This window comes from Podarcis cretensis, assembly GCF_951804945.1.
Source record: "Podarcis cretensis genome assembly, chromosome: 1".
Taxonomy (NCBI): Eukaryota; Metazoa; Chordata; class Lepidosauria; order Squamata; family Lacertidae; genus Podarcis; species Podarcis cretensis.
This window is the reverse complement of record NC_137170.1, coordinates 137,705,881-137,727,095: the sequence shown is the minus strand read 5'-3', so window position 1 is coordinate 137,727,095 and position 21,215 is coordinate 137,705,881. Positions and strand designations below refer to the sequence as shown.

Here is a 21,215-nt window from a genome sequence, read left to right as displayed (position 1 = left end):
GCGAAAGCAGTCCTCCATCTGTACACAAATGGTTTTCTCAAAAAAAGTTCCTGGCAAATGTGAAAACCAAACTCTGCTCTCAAGAGTTGAAGCCAGATAGGACTCCTGCTCACCCAAGAATTGTGAATCTAATACAGTCATCATTTTCATTCCCTGATGCTTCAGAAATGCAGCTGATCCTCAGGCTTTTTTTAAAACAGGGCCTCATCTATGCTCTAATCCAGAGACTGGGTGGGAAAGATAAAGACACATCGCTGGAGCACTGGGAAACCAGAGCACTAAGTGTGCACTAAGATGTGCACTAAGAGACATCTCGCTGCTCTTTTAATTTTCAATTTTTCAAATTTTACAAAACATAAAAAAGCAAAGCAAAGCACATATCCTTTGACTTCTCTCCCACCCCTTTGTGTGTCCTTGTGTTAGAATTATCCCCCCCTGCATCTCCTTTATACTTCCAATTTTTACTAATCCTTAATTATTCCTTATTTCAATTCTTTAGCTACAAGTTTACATCAAACCTGCTAATGAATTTAATTGTTTGCAATAATTTTTTTGAAATAAACTATATATTTTCTCCATTTATTAAAAGTTAACTCTTCCTGGTTTTTAATTCTTCCCATGAATTTTGCCATTTCGGCACAGTCTATTAATTTTATCTGCCGTTGCTCCTTGGTCGGGGCTGTATAACATCTCTCTGCTCTTAATCATGTAAATAAAGGAGAGGGAGAGGGGGATAAAGGGCTATTTTAAGTTGGAGGCAATGGGAGGTCACTGACTTTACAGCTTCATCATAGTGCAGAAGTAGCTGCTAGGGCAGGGCACGGACAAATTTACTCAAATCCTGGAAAATCAGTGGGATGGTGGGCAGATTGCCTGAGAGCAGAACGACTCTCTAAGCCTTTAAATAAGACCTTAACTTATATCCCTAATTACAACCCAATGGTTTAAAATAGTCAGTAAGACTAGGCAGATGCTTGTGTGGTTCTATTTTAATTATTCTTTCCCCTCTTCCATGTGGACCTTGACATGGCAACATTATAATCAATGCCACTCCCAGTTGCTAAAGGAAGCTCCTTCTTTAAAAAGATCAAAGTGGGATAAAAGTAGGTGCAGCATGAAAGTAATGCCCCAATTTCTGGCCACAGAGTAGGCAGGCACATGAGAACTTGGTTGTATGTTGTTGTTAGCAGCTGTTGTTACTTTTGGAAATGAAAGTAATGAACGAACATTAAGTAAACAAAGGAATGAAACTCAGAAATGATGGGGCAGCAGGGCTTACCTGACCTCTGTATTGGTTGTACATTGCTGCTGGTTGTATTGCTGCTGCTTGCTGAGATGGAGGTTGAGGAGGAAGACCCAACTGCACTGGTGGAAGCACTGGACTGGTTTCGCTGGTGCGTTTGCACCATGCCAGTCATGCCTGCTACCTCACTCCTCTCCCTCCCAGTAAGCAGCTGACCACTGGTCCTGTCAGTGTTGTGTGCCACCAGCTATTGCAGTTCTTGTTACTAGAAAGCATCACCTGAGCTCAAATGCTTCCAGGGCTTTTTATTGCAACTAAAAGAGCTGGGAATATACTCATTTCAAGTAAGAAGGCAGATTACTAGTTATCCAAAGTAAGTAATAGATTATGCACTGGAGAACACATTTTACACAGATCATGACATTTACAAACTTTGATTTTGATTAACAATGCAATCACATCAGTTCTCCCTTTCATGTGATCTTTTAACCAGTGTGCTTATTCATTATTTATTTAGGTATTATATTCCTTTCCTGCCTTTCCTCCAGGGAGCTTAAAGTGATGAATATGGGTCTTCTCCCTGCTTCCTGCCCCTGCACCTTATTCTTACAAACCTGCAAGGCAGTGAGCTGACAATGTTTCACCGTCATTCATAGAGCTTCAGGGTCAAGTGCATATTGGAACTGTGGTGTCACCAGTGCTAGTGCAATACTCTATAAACACTTGTGCACCTTGATAGCCTGTAATGGGGGACTGGAAACTGGAAACTATAGCAAATTACACCAGCTCAGCTGCATTAACAATGGAAATAAAAAATGGAAGAAAGACACATTGTGGAGCAGCACCGGCACATTAGCAAACAAGATCAATTAACTGAGAACCCTAAAATCTGGGGAGAAATTCAGATAAGGAGACTCCAGAAGGCATCCTTTATCTGAAGCACTTTAGCACTGGGTGCATTTCTTTTATATAATGGACAAATCAATTGTTTAAAAGCATTAACATCATTTGGACAGGCAGCTTCTGCCTTGGTATTATAAAGCTAGTAGCTCCACTCCCTGCTGCACTATTTTGCTCTACAGGCGGATCCCTGCTTTAATGCAAATTTCCCTCCCCATCTCAGAGGCAAAAGGCTTTGGGGTGGGGGTGGGGGAAAAGGCCACATAAGACTCAGGTTCTGTTTGCTGCTATATATGGCAACCTGGCTGCAGATTCAAGATCTAAGGAGTGACATCAGAGCATTGCACTGATCATACTCATGAGGCGTCTTTCCCCTCAAGCCTAATATGGACATAGGTCTTGGTGGAATTTGAAAAAATAAAAAGAAGCCAGTCAGACAACTACAGAGAAAGGGCCCTGGATCCAGGATGCAGAGCTCTATTCCAACTATCAGCTTCACTTCTATCCAATCTCTTTCCCCCACAAGACTAGAAGGAGCAAACTGCCATCGTAGGGGATGGGGTATTCATTGGGAGGGGAGGGTTGTTGCTGCTGGTCTTTTGTATCTTTATTTTTGAATTGGCTGTGATTTATGTGAAAATTGTTCGGCTTGGTTTTGTATGTGTTAGTGTTTTATTTATTGTTTATAATTACATTTTATGTTGTAGTTATGTAATTTTATGTTGTAAGCTGCCCTGAGAATGCTATGAACTGTGAAAAGGTAGCATACAAATAAACTATGTACGTAACTGCACATGCATATATATTCTAACTTCACATACTACTCCTTGTGCAATTCCAGGAACCAGCTGATGAGACACAGGGCAGAAGCACATGAGTGAAATTAGAGAGTAATTTCCAAACATTCCTTAGCCAATCATTCCTAAGAAGAATTCTCCAACCCAATCTCTGGAAGTGCAGTTTTCCCAAGAAGAAACCAGTTGTGAACCTGAGTGGCGGATTCATTTATTTAGATTTACATTCTCTTCAGACTATGGTCTGAGTGCCAGTAAACTGGTGAGTCATGTTACTGTTAATTCCAGTCTTATAAAATGGAAACATGCAGAATAAATAACCTGCCTGTGGCTATTTGGTCGTTATGATTCAAATCCTACTTCTCATCCTGCTCTACCAACACCCACCAGACTTTTATATTCTGTATTTCTTGCATCTTCCTCCATCCTCACAAGTCACGTTAGGGGAAAAACAGTCCGTTACTGAATTCAGTAGAGCAATGGCAAATTTCAGTTAATGGGTCTGTGCCACTGTGGATAGTGCTACCCTCCCAAAACCTTATTTCTCCCAAGTATGTATTCCTTTTAAAGAATTTTACCATTTTGTTCTGTGCAGAAAGAGTATTTCTTGTCCTGATCGAAGTCTGAGGTTGTGCTGCACCAGAGAGTCCCATCAGTTCGGCCTTCAGAAGTGCAGGAGTAGAAAGTCCTCCCATTATAGGTGAATGGCAAGACACAAGGCTCTCCATTGGCGTTGCCACCGTAGGTTTGGGTCACAGCTTTAGAAACAAAACTTTGCATCATTATCCTATCATCTAACCACAAATACAATGCAATGCAATGTCTTCCTTAACAGTGAGCTTTTTTCTCCTTTTCCCTTTTCCCTACAGCTTGAAGCTATCATAACTTACTCTACAGCACCATCCAACTGTTGTACTCAATGCTCTTGTATTCTCCTCTTTCTCTGAGGAGAGATGTTGAATGGGGAGACTTGCTTCTCTAAACTATGATCACATCGTAGCAATAAGTGTTACATGGGGACATACATGGTGACTCAGGCATAGTAGTCAAAGGAGATCAAAGAAATAGGCAGGGCACCTCAGTACCTTTACATGATCCAGTTGAGTCCTACTGCGGTTGGTAGCAGTGAAACAGCTACGGTGTGATCCATTCTCCTAAGATGCGCCAATCTTTAAAAGACCTACCTCAATCAAACCTAGCCCCTACAATTAGTCTCAAGTATCCCTAAGTGATAATCTTTTATGAATTTGAAATGCCCCGTACCTGTTTCCTGGCAGCTGACTCCATTGCCCAGACAAGTACACAGCATATGCTGGCTCCCCTGTGTCTTCAGCCATTGCATCCCCCAAGAGTAGACCATGCCATTGTCAGTCATGCAGTGCCCATATGGAGTAGGCTGGGACTGAGGTTGGTAGAGCGCCGTTCGCACATCTGTGATGGTAGCAGATGCAGTTCCTTCAGAGGAAAGTGTGATAGCAATTAAACCCTGCAGTTCACATTGCATAAAGCCAGGGCTGTCCCTTGATTAAAGCATCTTTGCCAGTTAATTATCTCCTTTGAGTCACTTAATCAACCAATTAAAGTTTCATTAAATCTGCAAGATTTGAAATGGGGAAATAAAAGTCATTAACTGTTCAGCCTATTTTGTTTTTAGAACACGTTAAAGAAAAAGTAAAGGCTTCTCCCCAGCATGTGGTATTCAGAGGCACCTTTGCTTCTATTCCTGTGTCCAACTTCCTTGCTGTAACAGACCAAGGGTTCTTATCTTCTATGTATTTTGGGAAATGGTTTGCCCATTTGTTCTGTGTGTTCAAATGCCTCTCCAGTTGTATTGCCATGAGGGTTCTCACTTTTCATCAATGTTGGGACCCCGGCTGTTGTTCTGAATCAATATGGCGGTCCAAAATGTGACTTTGGCACAATGAGTTCAAAATATGCCAATTTGGAGACCACTGAAAATATTGTTGCCCAGTTTGGTGGTACAGTTCCAACCTGTGCAAGTCTGGATGCCTCTTGAGACATCATTGCCAAACTTGGCACAAGGGTTTCCAAGGAGAAGGAGGTGGTCTTCATCTATGTTTGCAGGCCAGGAGTCATTTTTTAATCAAGCTGGTGGACCAAATGAACCCAAATTAATCATTATTTCATAATTAATCATAATTTTTTCCACCCCTAAAAAATTATTCAGGGCAAGGTCACGTGGTCAGAGTCCTGGGTTGGTGTGTGGGTGTATGTGTGTGCACACAGCCCAAACTCTCACAAATTATACTATCAATTTAAAAGTCATCATATGTTTGGGTTTCTTTGAAAACCTGGGCCGCTCCAGGAACTCCCTGCTAGTAGTTTATATATAGCATAACAGAGGACAGCCATGGCACCTGAAAAGCCCATAGGCTTTGTAATCTTCCAGCCCCCATCCCCACTCCTGCTACACACAGCCTGCAATTATTAAGAGAACAAGTGCCACTGCCTCCTACTGCTCCTCCCGTCTATACACAATCCCAGCTTAACCAACTTCTTCCCACAAGTAAAGGTAAAAGGTAAAGGACCCTGGACAGTTAAGTCCAGTCAAAGGTGACTATGAGGTTGCAGCACTCATCTCGCTTTCAGGCCGAGGGAGCTGGTATTTGTCCACAGACGGCTTTCCAGGTCATGTGGCCAGCAGAACTAAACCGTCTCTGGTGCAACGGAACACCATGATGACCACCCGCGTCCCTCTAAGTCCCACAAACTGAACAAGGACTCTTTTGTGAGAGGCTGAGGAAGGTGTAGGAAGGAGGCAGGAAAAAGAAGCAAATCAGTTACAGAACCAATGTGATGCATTTAGATTTCATGATCATATCCAGGTTGATCACCTACCTATGCCTGTGGTTTGGAGAGATGAATGCCTCTCGCACTTCCATTCCCCTCTGCCATTCCCTGTGCAGATGCACTGAAGTAGATTCCCTCTGTTGTCTTTCTTACTCCAGGTATCTCCAATTCTGTAAGATGTTTTGGTGTCCTGATCATTGCACCTGTCTGTAAAGGAAATGAAAACACACAATGGGGAAATGAAGCCCCTGCCATTTCAGCAGCCCATGTGCTACAGATACCTCGATCCACTTGGACTGGTAAAAAATTGATCTGTCATACAGATTGATCTAATTAAGCACCAACAGTCTATTTTAGTTGCCAAGAATCAAGCGGAATTTATTTTCCTACTACTTTGAAAAATTTACATGCTAGTTAACAACGGATTGAGATAAATCACTATTTTGATTTTGCAATTATAGGATTAAAACAGAAAGATGAGTCAGTTGCCCAGTGACAGATGTGGATTTTTTATCAAAGCCCATATGAACAACTTCAACAGCCTGCTGCAGTTTGGACAATTATGAGAGGCTAAATCCTGCCAACCAGATACACAGGCAACCCTCCCAGTAATGGCAAACATATGTATGAGACTATTAAAAATATACCTTAGGGCCAAAGAGGGACATACTTTGCCACTGGTCATGTACACTGGAAAACATTCCTCCTGTGCCCTAGGAAGCAAGTGCCCAAGGAAGATACAAACTGGCCCATCCATTGGTCAGTGAATAAATATTCTGTTCCAATGCTTGCCTTCCTCTACTCTCCTCCCGCCACATGCTGATAGCTTCAAGTCTTTCTCCTGCACACATTACCACACTCACCGCACCTCTCTGTGCAAGCAGACATCACCATTCATGCAGCTGCTCTCCCTGAAACAAAGTGGCACCAGGAAATTCCTGACCACTGTGCCTGACAGCTGAAACCCACCCTTGAGAAATGCAGGGTCATGGGGTGGGCACCCTCTGGAGATACTGGAGCTGGGTAGAAGAAAACCTCTGAATCACTCCAAATGGTTTCTCAGCTGTTGCACTTTGGCCACAAAAACCAACATGTGGGAAATACTTGAGAAAGCCATGAGATCAGATTGACAGAATACCATGGCCTGGCAAGGAAACTGGTCTGTGGTTTTATACACCAAGTTCATGTGTGTGAATGGAATCCTGGGAAAGCACTTTTCAAAACATTCAGAGCTGGGAAACAAGGAAACTTCTGTGGGAATAAAACATGGTGGTTTGTTCTGAGAGGCCTGCTCATTTACAAGGAGATCTCCATCCTTGGGTGGCCAGCAGCTGCATGCTTCATAAAAAGGCCAGAAAAGCTTCAATAAAACTAAGCTTTCTAACAGTACATTCCATCGGAAGTATGTTATAATGAGCTCAGTGGGGCTCACTCCCCAGAACTGGTGCCTGAATTTGGGGGATCCCCCAAAATGACTACAACAGTGCAGCAAAATGAGAACAGAGGCTGTGTTATTGTGGGTGGTGGAGCAACTCCATAACAACATACAGAAAGGGCTTAAGTCCACAGATATGGTTATCAACATAGATCAGGAATCAAAATGCCAATCCATCCATATAAACAAACCCAATGCCATCTGCAAGCAGCTCTTTCACATGCCGTATAAGGACTGGGTCCATTTTCCAGCCTGCGGGAGACATTCCCTCATCAGCAGACTTTCTGGTGACTACACGGCAGCCGTGGGCTGGCCAGAGGCAAAAATGGACAGTGCAACGGATGTAACCCTTAGTTTTGTACAACAGGCTACATGCCAACCACACAAAGTCAGGCATTTCTACAACTCCTCTACAATCGCTCAGCTTCTCAACCTCCATCCAAGAAATCAAGAGCCATTATCACAGTTAAAGCCAGGCAAAAAAATGGTCAAAGGCAGCATGGAGCTGGGCCGGTGAGGTATGTGGTTTGGGGAAGTCCCCAAAGCCACATACAGAGGCCCCAAGAGCCACACTGGGCCTCTGAGCCAGAGGTTCCTCATCCCTGCTATATAAACCCAAGAATTCGCCTGCCTACGAGGAACAGTCACTCCATAGGGCTATTGAGATATTCTATGGGGCAACACTGTAAAACCTGTGATTATTAGCAAAGATGTATCTACCATTTGTATTGAATCCATTGTTTCCATTTTAGATTTGTAGAAGATGCTTCATTAACTTTCAGAAAGATAACGAAACTTTCTGTTCTCTCTTACAGTAAACTGTAGGAGAGAAATCATGATAGACAAATCATGTCATGAAACAAATTATATCAATGTCAAATAATTGGATCATGTCTTTTTACTGGTACTTGCAAACATTATACCTCCTGGTCTTCCCCATTTGGTAATGCATATGTATTGTCACCACAAGTCATACTGCAATTACAAATGAAAGGTTGTCTTCCAGGGCTTTAAAGTTTAATCTTGTATGAACGTAAAACCTAAGACAACTCCTGAAGGACCAGGTCAATGGCCCATCTAGTCCAGCATCCTGGTCTCACCGTGGCCAACCAGATGCCTGAGAGGAACCTACAAACAGGACCTGAGGAGAAGAGCACTCTTCCCACCTGTGGCTTCCGTCAACCGGTATTCAGAAGTATTATTGCCATGGAGGCAGAGCAAACCTACTTTGAGGGTTTGGGCATTAAAATCCTATTGTTTATGTTAGTAAAAAGCCATGACTTTGCCTCACCAATTAAAAACTAAAAGAAGATATCTCAAAACCTACCAGACACAAGGTTTAGGAGACCAGATGTTTCCAAAGTCAGATTATATGGGTTTTACATTCAGTCAGTGATCTCACTTTTAAGTGGCTTTTTTTTTTAAAAGGAAAAAAAAGAAAAACATGGAAGCTTTTCTTGTAAACATTTCACTGGTTCAAACTCCAGAATAAAAATGCTTCCTATGTATGCCAATGGCTCCATCACCTATACATGGGATCCCCCCCCCACACACACACACCTCACGGTAACTGCTCCATTTCAGAGCTGTTAATACAGAGGACTGCATATCTACAATGCTTGAGTAGCAAGCAGTTCACTGCTTTGGTTATCTTTCAAACTCCAGTCCTAATCACAATGTGTCCTCAGATAAGTTAACTTAAGTAACTGCAGGGAAGGAAATGTACCCATTCCCTCAGTCCTCAACCTAATCCCACACTGTTCAGGAGGCCACCTGACCACCACCACCACATGGAACAGGTACTGGGGAAGAGGGACACAGGTGGCTGGTGCAGAGAAAGACCAGGAAACTTTCCTTCAATGAACTTCCTCACTCTAAATTATTCTAGGTTCCAAGGCAGTGCCTTCCTAGTAAATTCCAATGAAGACAAAACCACAGTCTCCAACCAATGGTTTCCTGAAGATACTTTTAAGTTTGTGGCAAAAATAATTGATGCAGCACTAAATTATCTGTCGGTAATTCTGAGTGTATCTGGGAAACAGCATTAGGAGAACACTCTAGCTGCTTCTGAAGTTCACAAGTCTATCTCCAGTTTCTCTAAAAGAGAATGGACTGGTTACAGCTTTCCTGATCAAATTTTACAATATTCCTAGAATGGGAAAACTTTCCCCAGCATGAAGTGCAAGACCAAAGAGCAAGCTGGAAAATTACCCTGAGGACAATTACAGTGTGAATGAAAGGAGTTACATCAAAAGATAAAGCATGATTAGCACTTCATCCACAGTCTTAGGTATACTTAAGAGCCACAGGACACAGCAGGATAGCATGGTAAACATGCACAAGATTGTACTAGTGTAGCACAATCCTACTCATGTTTACTTAGAAGCAAGCCCCAGTATGTTCAATTTGGCTTACTCCCAAGTAAGTGTGTGCTTAGTCTTGCAGCCTGTGCATTCCACTTAATACTTTACAGCAGGTGACTACAACTCCCATCTTCCCTACTGGCCATGCTGTTTAGAGCTAATGGGAGCTGGACTATCACAAAAATCATATTGGTGCATGGCCATCGTTCTGCCTTAAGGTGATACTTACTTCTGGAAGTGCAGGTGATGCGTCCACTGCCTTCTCCTAAGCAAGTACAATCCACCATCATCCATCCCTGATAGGGCTTCTCCCAGATCTCTCCAACAACATAGGAAGTCCCAGCAGCATTATCGTAGCACCGCTCAGCTACAGAAAAATATTTGTGAAAGATACTTTGGTTATTAAAGTTCTTCAGTCAAAAGATGAAACAAGATTTCTTAACTGAGGAGGGGAAGGAGAAATTGCTTCCATTATCTCCTTCCAAACTGCACTAATAGGTGAAGTGAAAAAACAGCATGTGGATATCTAGAAAATATGTCAGACATGAGGCCCAGTTCTCACTACGGTGTTCACCTTTCACTTCAGACTTCATGGGCAGGAATCACATGAATGACTCCTTTTCCATACAAAGAAAAAATAATGCTCTGAAGTAGCTTGAATGCTATATTCATTTTCTATGTAGCAGGAATTGTTTTGTATTTGAGAGCATTCAATCATGAGCTTCCTCAGATTCAGGATGACCGCCTGAGTGAGAAATAGGCCCAATCGCCATACCAGCTACATTAAGTGATTTCCATATATAACAGCCTAAGGATGTTAGAACATACTCAAAGCAATAAAATAGGGAGGAGAAATAGATATGTGTGTGTACACACATACACACACATTTATCTTTGAAAGAAAGTATCCTGTCAAAGAATCAAGAGGCCAACATCTACCTCAAATCATTGCCATAAAGAGCTTTGTTTACTGAATCTGAAGTGCTTGCAGATCCATATTTGATACCTCAGGAACAAACATAAACCAATACATACCAACTGGCTTGCAAGTCCATTCACCCTTCCCGTTGCCAAGACACACGCATTCCAGCATGTAGCCCCCTGTCTCATGAGGCCTTCTCCAGGTATCCCCAATCTTGTAAGACTGACCTCCTTCATGACAGCGATCTGTGAAAATTGCACATAGAATTAGACAGAACTCCTTTATACCAAGACACTGGACTGGTCCATCCAGTCCAGCACTGTCTCCTCTGCCTAGTGGCAACTCTCCAAGTTTCTAGGCAATTATGTTTTCCAGCCTTGCTACCCAAGACCTTTCTAACTAGTTCTGCATGCAAAGCACATGCAGGGGCAGAGGAAGGGGGTGCAGTGGGGGCAGACCGCTCCGGGTGTCTTTGCTGAGGGGGGTGACATTCAGCACGCCCGCAACTCCCAAGCCTACCCCAAGCCATCAAGGGAAGGGGGGAGCTGCACCGCTTTGCCGGCGGCATTCCCCCCTTTCCCCTTCGTTTTGACAGCTGGGGGAGGCTTGGGAGTCATGGGCAGGCGGTGGGCTGAATGTCCACCATCGGCGGCTCGCTCCACCCCTGGCTGCAGAGCACACACAGCGCTTCGTGCACCCAAGCAGCTATCCCATGCCTGGGAGGGCACCCTCCACACCACGCCCCCCTTGGGAGTGCGCCCACCCTAGGCAGTGCGGGCATATGCTCCACTGCTGAGCACATGCCCTACCATTGAAAGATGGCTCCTCCCCATAGATGAGCAGAAGCATCAGTGACTTCCTAGACTCCTGTATCCAATTTAGTTGCCCTGCAGACCAGTGTGAGGTGTTATATAAAGCAGCCATTTTCCTCAACAGTCCTACAGGCAGTCCTTCTTAGAGGAACAGTCTGAGCTCTTTTCCAAAATGGGCAACAGAAATAAGCATCACTTAAGTTGAAGAAATGTCTAATGACCACAACTTGGCAAACTCCTGTAATATCAGAAATGTCTTATGTTCCAATTTGGAAAACCTTACATTTGTAGCAGAGATTGCTGTGTTGCCAATTAACACTGCAGGTTCTTTAAAGGATCTTTGGTAGACAATATGTAAAGGGGGGGGGGGGGTCTATTTGAACAGAATATGAAAACCTCCTCAAACAGCAACAACAAAAAACTCTCAAACAGTAAACCTTCTTAAACAGCAATAAAAAAAACCCTCTTACACTGAGAAATAACCCCAAAGAAACTATTCCCCCACAGGTCTCCACCCACATACACCACCAAATTCAACTGCATGGAGTGTTTGTTCCGTCATCCTCTCAGATCACGTTGCGCTGCACCATTTGTACCTGCCCCAACCAGGCTGAACAGGGCTCCCTATCTGGGCACTCCAGCCCCAGCAGGAGTGCTCCTGCGTGAACTCGCAGGAAGGGTTGGCTGCACAAGGCCAAACCTACACCTCCTCGATCTTCTTGCACATTTTCCACTACAAATAATCTCTCTGCTCTTGGTTTTTTTATGCATGTTACTTTACAGTGAAATTTATGGTTCAAATTCTTTGCACCAAATGGAAATGAAAGCTAATCATTTGATAGAAAGAATACCTATAAGTGTCCACTAAAAAGAAGTAATTGACTCAAGAAATATTTTCTTTTATGCATATCAACAAATAAAAACACTTATTCATAAAGTTTGCATGCTATAAAGGCAAGTTGCTTCTCTTTACATAGTAGTTATAATCATGAATAACAGTCCTTATTCTGATATTGGGGTAGACAATGGAAACCTTGTGGCTTCTCTATAGCATTCACATGCTAAGTTCCTGACTGAACTGTGAATTTTTCAACTGAGAAAATTCCTTACAGACTTGTGAGATTGTTTGCTATTCCTGCAATTTGGTGGTGGGCAATGGTGGACTTCTGTAATGCCCCAACAGTGTCAGTAAATGTCTTGAGCACATAAGACATTTGCCTCTGAGCACCTAGGCACCTCTCCATCTCCAATACGTACTTGCAATAGTGCAGCTGATTCTACCACGGCCAGCCCCAATGCAAGTACAGTCCCAGATCATGGAGTCCTTCGGTCGTTCGTAAGTCTCCCCCACTCGATATGTAGCTCCAGTGTATTTGTCAAAGCAGGTTTCTTCCGCTGAGTGGGAAGGAAAGAGTAGATCACCATAGCAGAATATGTAGCACACAGGTTCTAATCCCCCTCCCCAGCCATTCAAATTGTCATGCATAAAGGGATCAGGGGGTGGTGACTGGGTCACCTAGGGGGTGAGGCAGGCAGAAAAGTCTCTGGCTGCACTTGGCTCAGCTTCTTAGATCCTAGAGGGCCTAAGACAGAAAGAGCAAAAGAAGGGAGCCCTAGAAACACACAAGTTGGGTCAGAGAAGGAAACCTGTATGGTGGAGTGAAAGGGAAGAAAAACAGGGAGGGAATGGGCAGAGATCAAAGCAGGGCCCACCCAGAAGTGAAGTTCACATCTTGATTTGAATGACTCAGCCCAATAGTCCCACCTCAGGTCCCTTGTGGCATAAGATGTGATCCCATGAACTAGGAGTCCTTCTTTACTAGTAATATTCCCTAGGTTTTCTTGCAAGAGAGGCCATGCATTCCTCATTGCCATGGTTTGTACTGTCCTGGTTGCTCTTAAAAAGTGCATAGCCATCACTCCATTAGGGAGAGCTTCTTGATCTCCAGCTAATCTGCTTTCTGGCTGTAGCTAATATGCATGCTGCTCCTCAACTTCCCCTTCTTGACTGCTTTATACCCCTCCTGCCAATCTTATCCCCAAAATAAAAAAGCCTGACTCAGTTAGCTTTAACACTTTGCCATCTATTCCCCACAAGTTCCTTCTAGTTTAATACTATCATTTCAAGTGTCCTTTTGCAGACAGTGTAACCAAAGCACCTGGCACCTGCAATCCTAAGAGGAACCCAGCTGGATCAGAGCAAGAGCTTGCTGCTCCAGAACCCCGTTTCTCTCCATGTCCAGTCAGAAGCTTCCAAGAAGCTGTCCAAAAGGGCACAAAGCCCCAACAAGCCCTCTCCCATTGCCTGTCTCTAGAATCTGGTCTGCAAAAGTAGACTGCCTCTGAATCTGGAGGCTCAATTTAGTGATCACAGATATTAGCCACTGATAGACTTGTCTTTCCTTCCCCTTTAAAGCCAAGTAAGCCAATCCACACATTTAAGGCAAAGGGGGCACCAACACCAACTCTTGGAGAGAGCCTGCCCATCCCCACAAAACTTTCTCTGCAATTGAGCGCTAAGCATTTCCAGGCTACTCTTCTGGAGACTCCTCAGACAATGAGGCCCAAAATGTTCTGTATGCCCTAGTACATCTTCTATAGCCCTTGCTGAGAGCGGCAGGGAAAGGAACATTCTCTATTGACCATGTAGAGATTCCCTGGAAGACACATCATTGTAAGAGAGGGTTTGCTGCCTATAGTTTGTTTGGAAATCGCTTCACTAGCAGCAGTGAAGAGCACAAAATGGTACAGTGGTTGGCCGGAAGACTTCCACATGACAATAGACAGGAGAAGCAAAGATACACTCACATAGGGTTGCCATATTTCAAAAAGTAAAAACCAAGACACCTCCCAAATTGTTGAGCTTTCTTTTATGAAAACGCAAAAAATCCACGATTTTTCAACTAACTTGCCTAAGATCCAGGACAAAGTGCCACCTTGCCTTTCGGAATTTCCCCCAGACATCAATTCCGCCTTTGAAATCCCAGTAATGTCTGGGAAAATCCGGATGTATGGCAGTCCTACACTCAGAGGTATCAAAGCCAAACAAGGTTGTGGGGAGGATAGTCAAGAAGTAAAATGAGTTAAGAACAGGCTACCTTTAAAGATACTCTCAGACAAAGTAGCTCTGTTTAGCTCAACATCTTTTGTTTTGAAAAAATGTCTAGTTTCCCCAGAATATTGTTTTTGTAGGAGTGGTGGTGGTAGTAATAGCAATCTTCTGCTTACCCTCAGGCTTGCTTTCGCAGTTGAACCCTCTGCTCCCTCCATAACAGGTACAGACCAGAATTTTCCCCAGGTAAATGCGCTCCCATTGCTGGTTTATCTGATAGTGCTGCCCATTATCATAGCAGCCAGCTGAAAAAGAAAGAGGAGTCTTCAATTACATTCATTTGTCTGGACCACAAGTGGTTCTCCAAGCAAGGGGGAGATGTATGTGCAAGGGGGTGGGGTGGATCTGAGCTTCGGCATGCATGGAATATACATTAGCTCCAGAGGCTGCATTCCTTCTGCATCCTGAAACCTCAGTAAGAGGATGAAGGTTTTTAGGTGCATGATAATCAGCACTCGGCTTGAATTCAAAACGATTTTGTCTGTCTCTTTTCCACCATGTTTCAAATTGAACCACGGGAGGTTTCAAATTCTGAAGCAATGCATTAACAGATGGAAAAGATTGCTCAGCTAGGAAGCCTGATCCAAATTTTCATGCAAGACAATGGCAAGACCCCAGTGCAGTTGGACAAAACTCTGACTCTCTCTCTCCTGGGCAGGCGTGTCTTTGCCAAGACACAGCACAGTCCTCCAGTTCCAAGCATTTTCCTCACTTTTAGTTTTACATTAAAAGCACTTCCTAGGGTAGACTGACACTTTTTTCAAATAACTTTTATTAAAATGAAAAACAAATGTTATATCCTGCATTTAACTTGTAAAACATAATTTGTGGCATTCTAACAAACTCGCTGCATTAAAGGCTGCTTTTCTAAGCAGAAGAAGAAGAAAATCCATAAGGAACAATTATTTGATTTCTGAGGGAAGCATTATAAGAGCAAGTTGGAAGATATTTAGGCCTATCAACTAAACAGCGTGGATACAGTGGTACATCGGGTTAAGAACTTAATTCGTTCTGGAGGTCCATTCTTAACCTGAAACTGTTCTTAACCTGAGGTACCACTTTAGCTAATGGGGCCTCCTGCCACTGCCACGTGATTTCTGTTCTCATCCTGAAGCAAAGTTCTTAACCCAAGATACTATTTCTGGGTTAGCAGAGTCCGTAACCTGAAGTGTCTGTAACCTGAAGCATTTGTAACCTGAGGTACCACTGTAGTTCCTTTCTATTTCATGCAGAAACACTGTTTGGTTGAGCAGCTGCCGACTTTGCTTCTTGAAAGTTCTGGACATTTGCCCCACAGACCAGCCCACCAGCAGTGGAGCCTTATCTTTGAGGAAGTAACCTTGCTTAGTGTCCTTTCATGAGAAGATAGACCCAAAAAGAAATCTATGGATTTCCCAGTGGCCTCTCTTCTCTCTAAGCATTTATCACTGTGTAGTCCAATAGCTTTATGGGCTGCATGACTAGTTGGCTTAGGCTCCTAGATAGCTTGGAGCCTTTATTTAGCCATCTACTGTCCTGTTTAATTGTTGTAGCAAACAATTAATATGCACTCTTGTGTTCAGGAAGTGCGTGAATTCAAAAAATGGGAAACTTGAGTTAAATCAACACAGTGCAAATCTAAACATGTTTACTCAGAGACTCCCTTTAAGAGCAATGATATTTAACTTTAGCTTTCTGACTTAAGTGGACCTGGGTCTTGTCATGGCCTGGATGGGAGCCTGTCTGCAAGCCCTGTGAGGTTATGGGTAAATTCTATTCACCCTATTTCCCTAGAACAAGTATTTCATGTTTAACAGACTGGAGTGCCAGAAAACATTCCCCTCACATCCACCTCCTCGAAAGCTTTCTCTCCCACTTCTGATGGTTTTAAGTAGAAGGGCTTTGGCAAATGTCTCGATTTTTTAGGCAGAAGCAAATATTTCAGGATTCTGAAAACCCCATGTGTTGAATAGCGCGCGCACACACACTGCACAATTACTTTTAAAGTAATGAGAAAACAGGTAGGGAGTTGGGCAAGAGTATCCTTCCCCAACCTGGTGCCCTCCAGATGTTTCCGACTGCAAGGGGCTGGAGCTGATGGGACTGTTAGTCCAAAACATCTCGAGAGCACAAGGTTGGGGGGAGGGCTGAGGGAGAGGAACAGGAAGACTTCCAGATCAATTCACACCTCTGCCCAAAGCACAATAGGATTGCCAGATGTCTCTTCTCTGAAAGGACCCTCCATTATTCAGCAACAACCCAGACACTACCGATATTTTAAAAAATAGCCAGAGCCCCATGCAAAGTGCTGGATGCGTCTTGCTTGAGACACTAAACATCAGGATTTAATTACTTTTTTAAAACAACGACACCAACTCATACTGCAATTCAGTGAATTCACTGGAGCTCCCTCCCAGGTAATCCGTTACAGGATTGCAAGTTTACAGCGCTCAATAGGAGGACGGGATAAGGAACTTTGGGAGACTTCCTGTGCTCTCCCGAGTTGATTAAACCCTTCGGGAGAAACGCATGTGAAACAGAGAGACCCTCGGGGGGCTTTCTGCCTCCTTCCCGGCCCCCGCTCGCCCCCCTGGGAGCACTCACGCTTGCTCTGGCCGGCCGGCACCGGGGGCTGGACGATGCGCTGGGCTTGCCGGCGGGTCTTCTCGGCCGGGACCTTGGCGCTCTGGACTCCGGCCCCCAAGGAGAGGCTCAGCAGCACCAGAAGCAGCCGCCGCCGGGACGGGCTGCCGGGCATCTTGGCCAGCAAAGCGGACTTCAAAGAAAGCGCCTCTTCCTTCGCGGTGGGGGGGGGGCTCCTTGCCGTGGCCCCTCTGAGCGCTCTGCCTGCCTCTTGCTCCTTGCAGCTGGCGAGAAGGGCAGCGCGCTGGCTCCCGGCGGGCTTATATGGAGCTCCGGGCGCCGGAGACCCCGCCAGGAGGAGCCGCCGGGACACCCCTTCGGAAGGGCCAGCCGCTCGCTGATTGGCCCGGGCCGGCGGGTGACGTCGTGGGGAGTTGCATTCCAGGGCGAACAAAAGACGCGGCTGGCGGGCGAGGGGCGAGGGGCGAGCCGAGTTGGGGGGCCGGGGGGGGGCACCCTCGCCAGATCGCCGCCTGCAGCCCCGCCCGAGGGATCTCCAGCATCAAAGCCGCCCAGGTGGGGGGGGGGCAGAGCATAACCCGAAGCACCGGGACACAGCAAGACATTGTGGCACCTGAGCCGGACCCCCGAGGGCCCCTTCCCCCCCCCGCACACCTTGCCCTCTCCGGGAGGGGAGCGGGCGGATCGGCCGCGGACACGGGCTGGCAGCAGTGGCTCGGCGGGGTTGGGGATCGGGAGATGCCGGGGGTGAGCCCCAAGACCCTGTGCTTGCGGGGCTTCCCCCAGACGCGCCTTCCGGACGCTGAAGCCCCCCAGCCCAGCCCCCCGCCCAAGCATTGCGAATTAGGGTTGCCGTGCGCCCGGGGTTTCCCGGACACCGACGGAAATCGGCCGTCGGAAACAGGGTCTGGGTGGGAATCGGGTTTTTTATGTCCGTGAAAATGTGGGTGTATGGCAACCTATGCCAGGAGTGTAGATTTTGACGAATGTCAATAAAAATAGCTCAAAAACTTTTCTATTTTTCTACATTTTGCATGAAAGCAAACTTTGGGCGAAACTTTAAAAAGCTCAGCAGCTTTTACTGGTCCAGTTCATCTCAAGCTTATGAGTTGCACAGGTAGAATGCCCACAAAGCAATAGAGAAGCAAGCAGCACACCTCCTTAAGTTTCTTTCCATGTTACTTTGCATTCTCATAATAAACTCAAAACCAGATCAACTTCAGAACTTCATTGACTACTTTGACAATATTGTTGAAAATGCTCCCACCAAGCAATGTATATGACACATTTATAATTCATTGCTTTGAGTGGCAATTAATCAATTATAAATTTGGATACAGTCTCTAGTATGTCATTCAGTTTGACATAAGCCTTCTGTCAATGCAATCCTTGCGTCATTTTTATTTTTATCTAATAAATAAGAGAATTGCGAATGTGGTTTGTCCCAAGTCATGCCAGTGAGGGAATGACTGAGAAGTGAACCTCATGATTTGGTTGTAAAATAATTGTCAGACTCCTTTCCAAAATTGTATTTGTTCTAACACAATTATTTCCAGTTGTTTTTGCCAACTGTGCTCTAATTCAAAATAATTTCAAAATATCTTCAAAAGTAGACATGTAAAATCATCCAGAACTGGAAATACCTCACATATCCATATTCAGGATTAAACATTCATTTGCGGAATGGAACCCTTGCTGTCTGGTTGTGAAATTTTCTGTAAAAAGATGCATAGTTGAACATATACCCACACAAAGAAATACTGCTTATACAATTTATTTAAAACATTTGGTTAGTGGCATCTACAAACTCTGAATATGAACGTCAAGTGCCTTATGGGAAGGCATGTGGAAAGGCGACCAGACGCTACACCTGCATGTGTGGATCATAGCCCTAAAGGAAGAGGTGATGTTACAGTCTGTTCATGCAGCCACTTTCTCCCAGAACTGAATTGGGAGGGGGGACGGGCATTCTGGAGGGTTGGCTAGCAGACAATGGAGCTCCATTCATAAATACAGTCAACAGCAGACTGATCTGGCCATGTATATATACCAGACTTTCAGCTTGGATACCAGATGGCTAGGAGGTTCAGAACCCATGAATTACCCCAAAAGGAAGCATAGAGATTAGCAATATAGAAATATTTTCTAAAGAACCCATGATGCTAATCTTAATTTCCCTTGGTTTTTCACATGTTTCCTAATATACAAAACCATTCATTTTGGAGAAATTTCTGATATGAAATGGCTTGATATTTTTCTACATGTGTACCTTGCAGTGTGCACATGTATACCACATGTGCACTGCAACCCTAACAATGTCACTTCAGAAGTAATTTCAGTTCCATTTAATAAGGCTTACTGTCAGCTAAATGGGGTTAGGATTGCAAGCTTGGAAAACTTTTCCTGCAAACTAATTGTTAACAGCAACACAATTTCTTTCCTGGTATAATGTTGAAACAGCTAAATAATTAAATTATAATATCAGGTAAAGTCTTTAAACAGCATTCATGAATATTGGTAAGTCCATATTAGACATGTCTGTCAGAGGGAGAGAAAGGGATTCAGCTTGCAAGGCAGGTCACTATTGTTATCTTCCTGTTGTGAGAGGCTTGGCTGAGACAGAGTGGGTTGCCTAAGGCCACCAAGTGAGTTCATGGCTAAAGTCAGAGGTGAACCGTAGTTCTCAGCTTGCCTTGTGCATGCCACGCAGCAGTTCACTTCACTCACACTCATGTGAGAGGGATGTGGTGATGCCATGGATAAAATGATGGGCTGCCCAGCAGTGATGCTCACTGGGCGAACTTTGTCAAATGTCTAGTCTCCTGCAAAGATTTCATGGAGAAATCAATGGACAAAACTAGAATTGGAAAGCTCTTCCACAGTGAATACTATTTTAGAGATGATTAATAATCTGATTCTTAAATTGCATTTTTCACATAGGTATGGGTTCAACTCACAATAACGAATCTTTGCCTTTTAAAAATCACATCTGTGACCTGACTTTTGCATTCTTCTGCTGACATTCTGCTAGCTCATTGTCCTTAGATTTAAAACCAATGTAATGTTTTGATATTCACAAGCTTGACCATCTTGGCTTGGGTCTGTCAAGTCAAGGAGATCCCATTAATCTTTACACCACACCAAAAGCATTAAGTGGGGAAATGCTATGGGCTGCTAGACATCAGATTTTTCTCCTCCCTGTTTTAGAAAGTCAGTAGTGTGTGCTCTGGTTTTCAACTGGGATTTTAATAAGCCAATGGAGATTAAAAATAAGTAACCTTCTGTATCTTTGCTTAATGGTAATGTTTAACCCAAACATTTAACTACCTTTTAGTTACATTTCCTGACCCTTAATGGGGTCAAATGCCCTCCTTTTCATCTGGTTGCAAATTCTTGTGCTTCAGACAGGGCAGTCAGAGGGACTCTTTTAAAAAAGTCATTTTCCTTTTAGATTCCTTGTTTATTCTAGAAACCACCCCAAGCATGCTTAAGATATTCTCCTGACTTGCCTTACCCAATGGGATTGTCTGCCAATAAAACTCACAGCCAGTAAGATAAATTCTTCTCTCTTACTCACAGTGGACAGTCTTATTTACTTGGGATTACATGTGTGGGTGACTGGGAGCACAATTTGTTCCATTGATTAAGCTACTCAGGCTGCATCAATTCCAGGCAGTATTTGGGGCCAAATGAGTATGGGTGAACTCCCACTTATGGTTTTCCTTCAGAGATAATATCTCTTTGTAGACGAAGGGCATCTGCTTTGCTTCTGCCTCATCACCTTTGCCTCTTCAATCACACCCCACGGGCAACCATTTCCCCACTTCACGTAGCAGTGAATGGTCTCTCCCAACAAGGAAAGGAACATAGATAGCGGTGCTACGGCCATCTATCAACTGATCTAGTTACTCAAAAGCCTAGAACCTTGTGGTGATTCCCATAATATTGGTTGTCTAATTATCTTATCTTCAATACCAGGCAGCAGACAATTTTAAACCTGAGAGTGGAGGGGCAACCTTATGTCTGAACTGAACAAGCACAGGAAATCATTGTGCAATGTGCAATTATTGTACAATCACCAATTTATCTGGTATCTCCTTCTTCTCCCTGTCATGTGGAAATCTCACTAAAACAGGATTTCTACCCATGACACATTGAGACCCAGCAGTGCTGCCTGGAGTTATCAGATGTTTCGCAAGAGCCGCTGTTGTGAGCTGGAAGTGAAACTCTGTGAGGCCAG

General features: G+C 44.2%; 1 protein-coding gene across 8 annotated transcripts in view; it reads right to left on the bottom strand.

The window, feature by feature from the left end:
• FN1 (fibronectin 1) overlaps nucleotides 1–17,147 on the bottom strand; it is a 75,061-nt gene extending 57,914 nt beyond the window's left edge. For 3 of the 8 annotated variants that reach the window (XM_079975067.1, XM_079975070.1, XM_079975068.1), the window contains exons 1-8: nucleotides 16,976–17,146; nucleotides 14,509–14,637; nucleotides 12,538–12,675; nucleotides 10,582–10,713; nucleotides 9,776–9,913; nucleotides 5,797–5,955; nucleotides 4,201–4,392; nucleotides 3,516–3,695 (exon numbers count right to left, since the gene is read on the bottom strand). In XM_079975067.1, coding sequence (XP_079831193.1) covers nucleotides 3,516–3,695; nucleotides 4,201–4,392; nucleotides 5,797–5,955; nucleotides 9,776–9,913; nucleotides 10,582–10,713; nucleotides 12,538–12,675; nucleotides 14,509–14,637; nucleotides 16,976–17,129 — 1,222 coding nt within the window. In that variant the 5' untranslated portion in view covers nucleotides 17,130–17,146. Of the gene's footprint in view, nucleotides 1–3,515; nucleotides 3,696–4,200; nucleotides 4,393–5,796; nucleotides 5,956–9,775; nucleotides 9,914–10,581; nucleotides 10,714–12,537; nucleotides 12,676–14,508; nucleotides 14,638–16,975 lie in introns of all 8 variants that reach the window. The other 5 variants (XM_079975065.1, XM_079975066.1, XM_079975071.1 and 2 more) reach the window with 3 other exon arrangements.
• Between the last annotated feature and the right edge of the window lie 4,068 nt (nucleotides 17,148–21,215).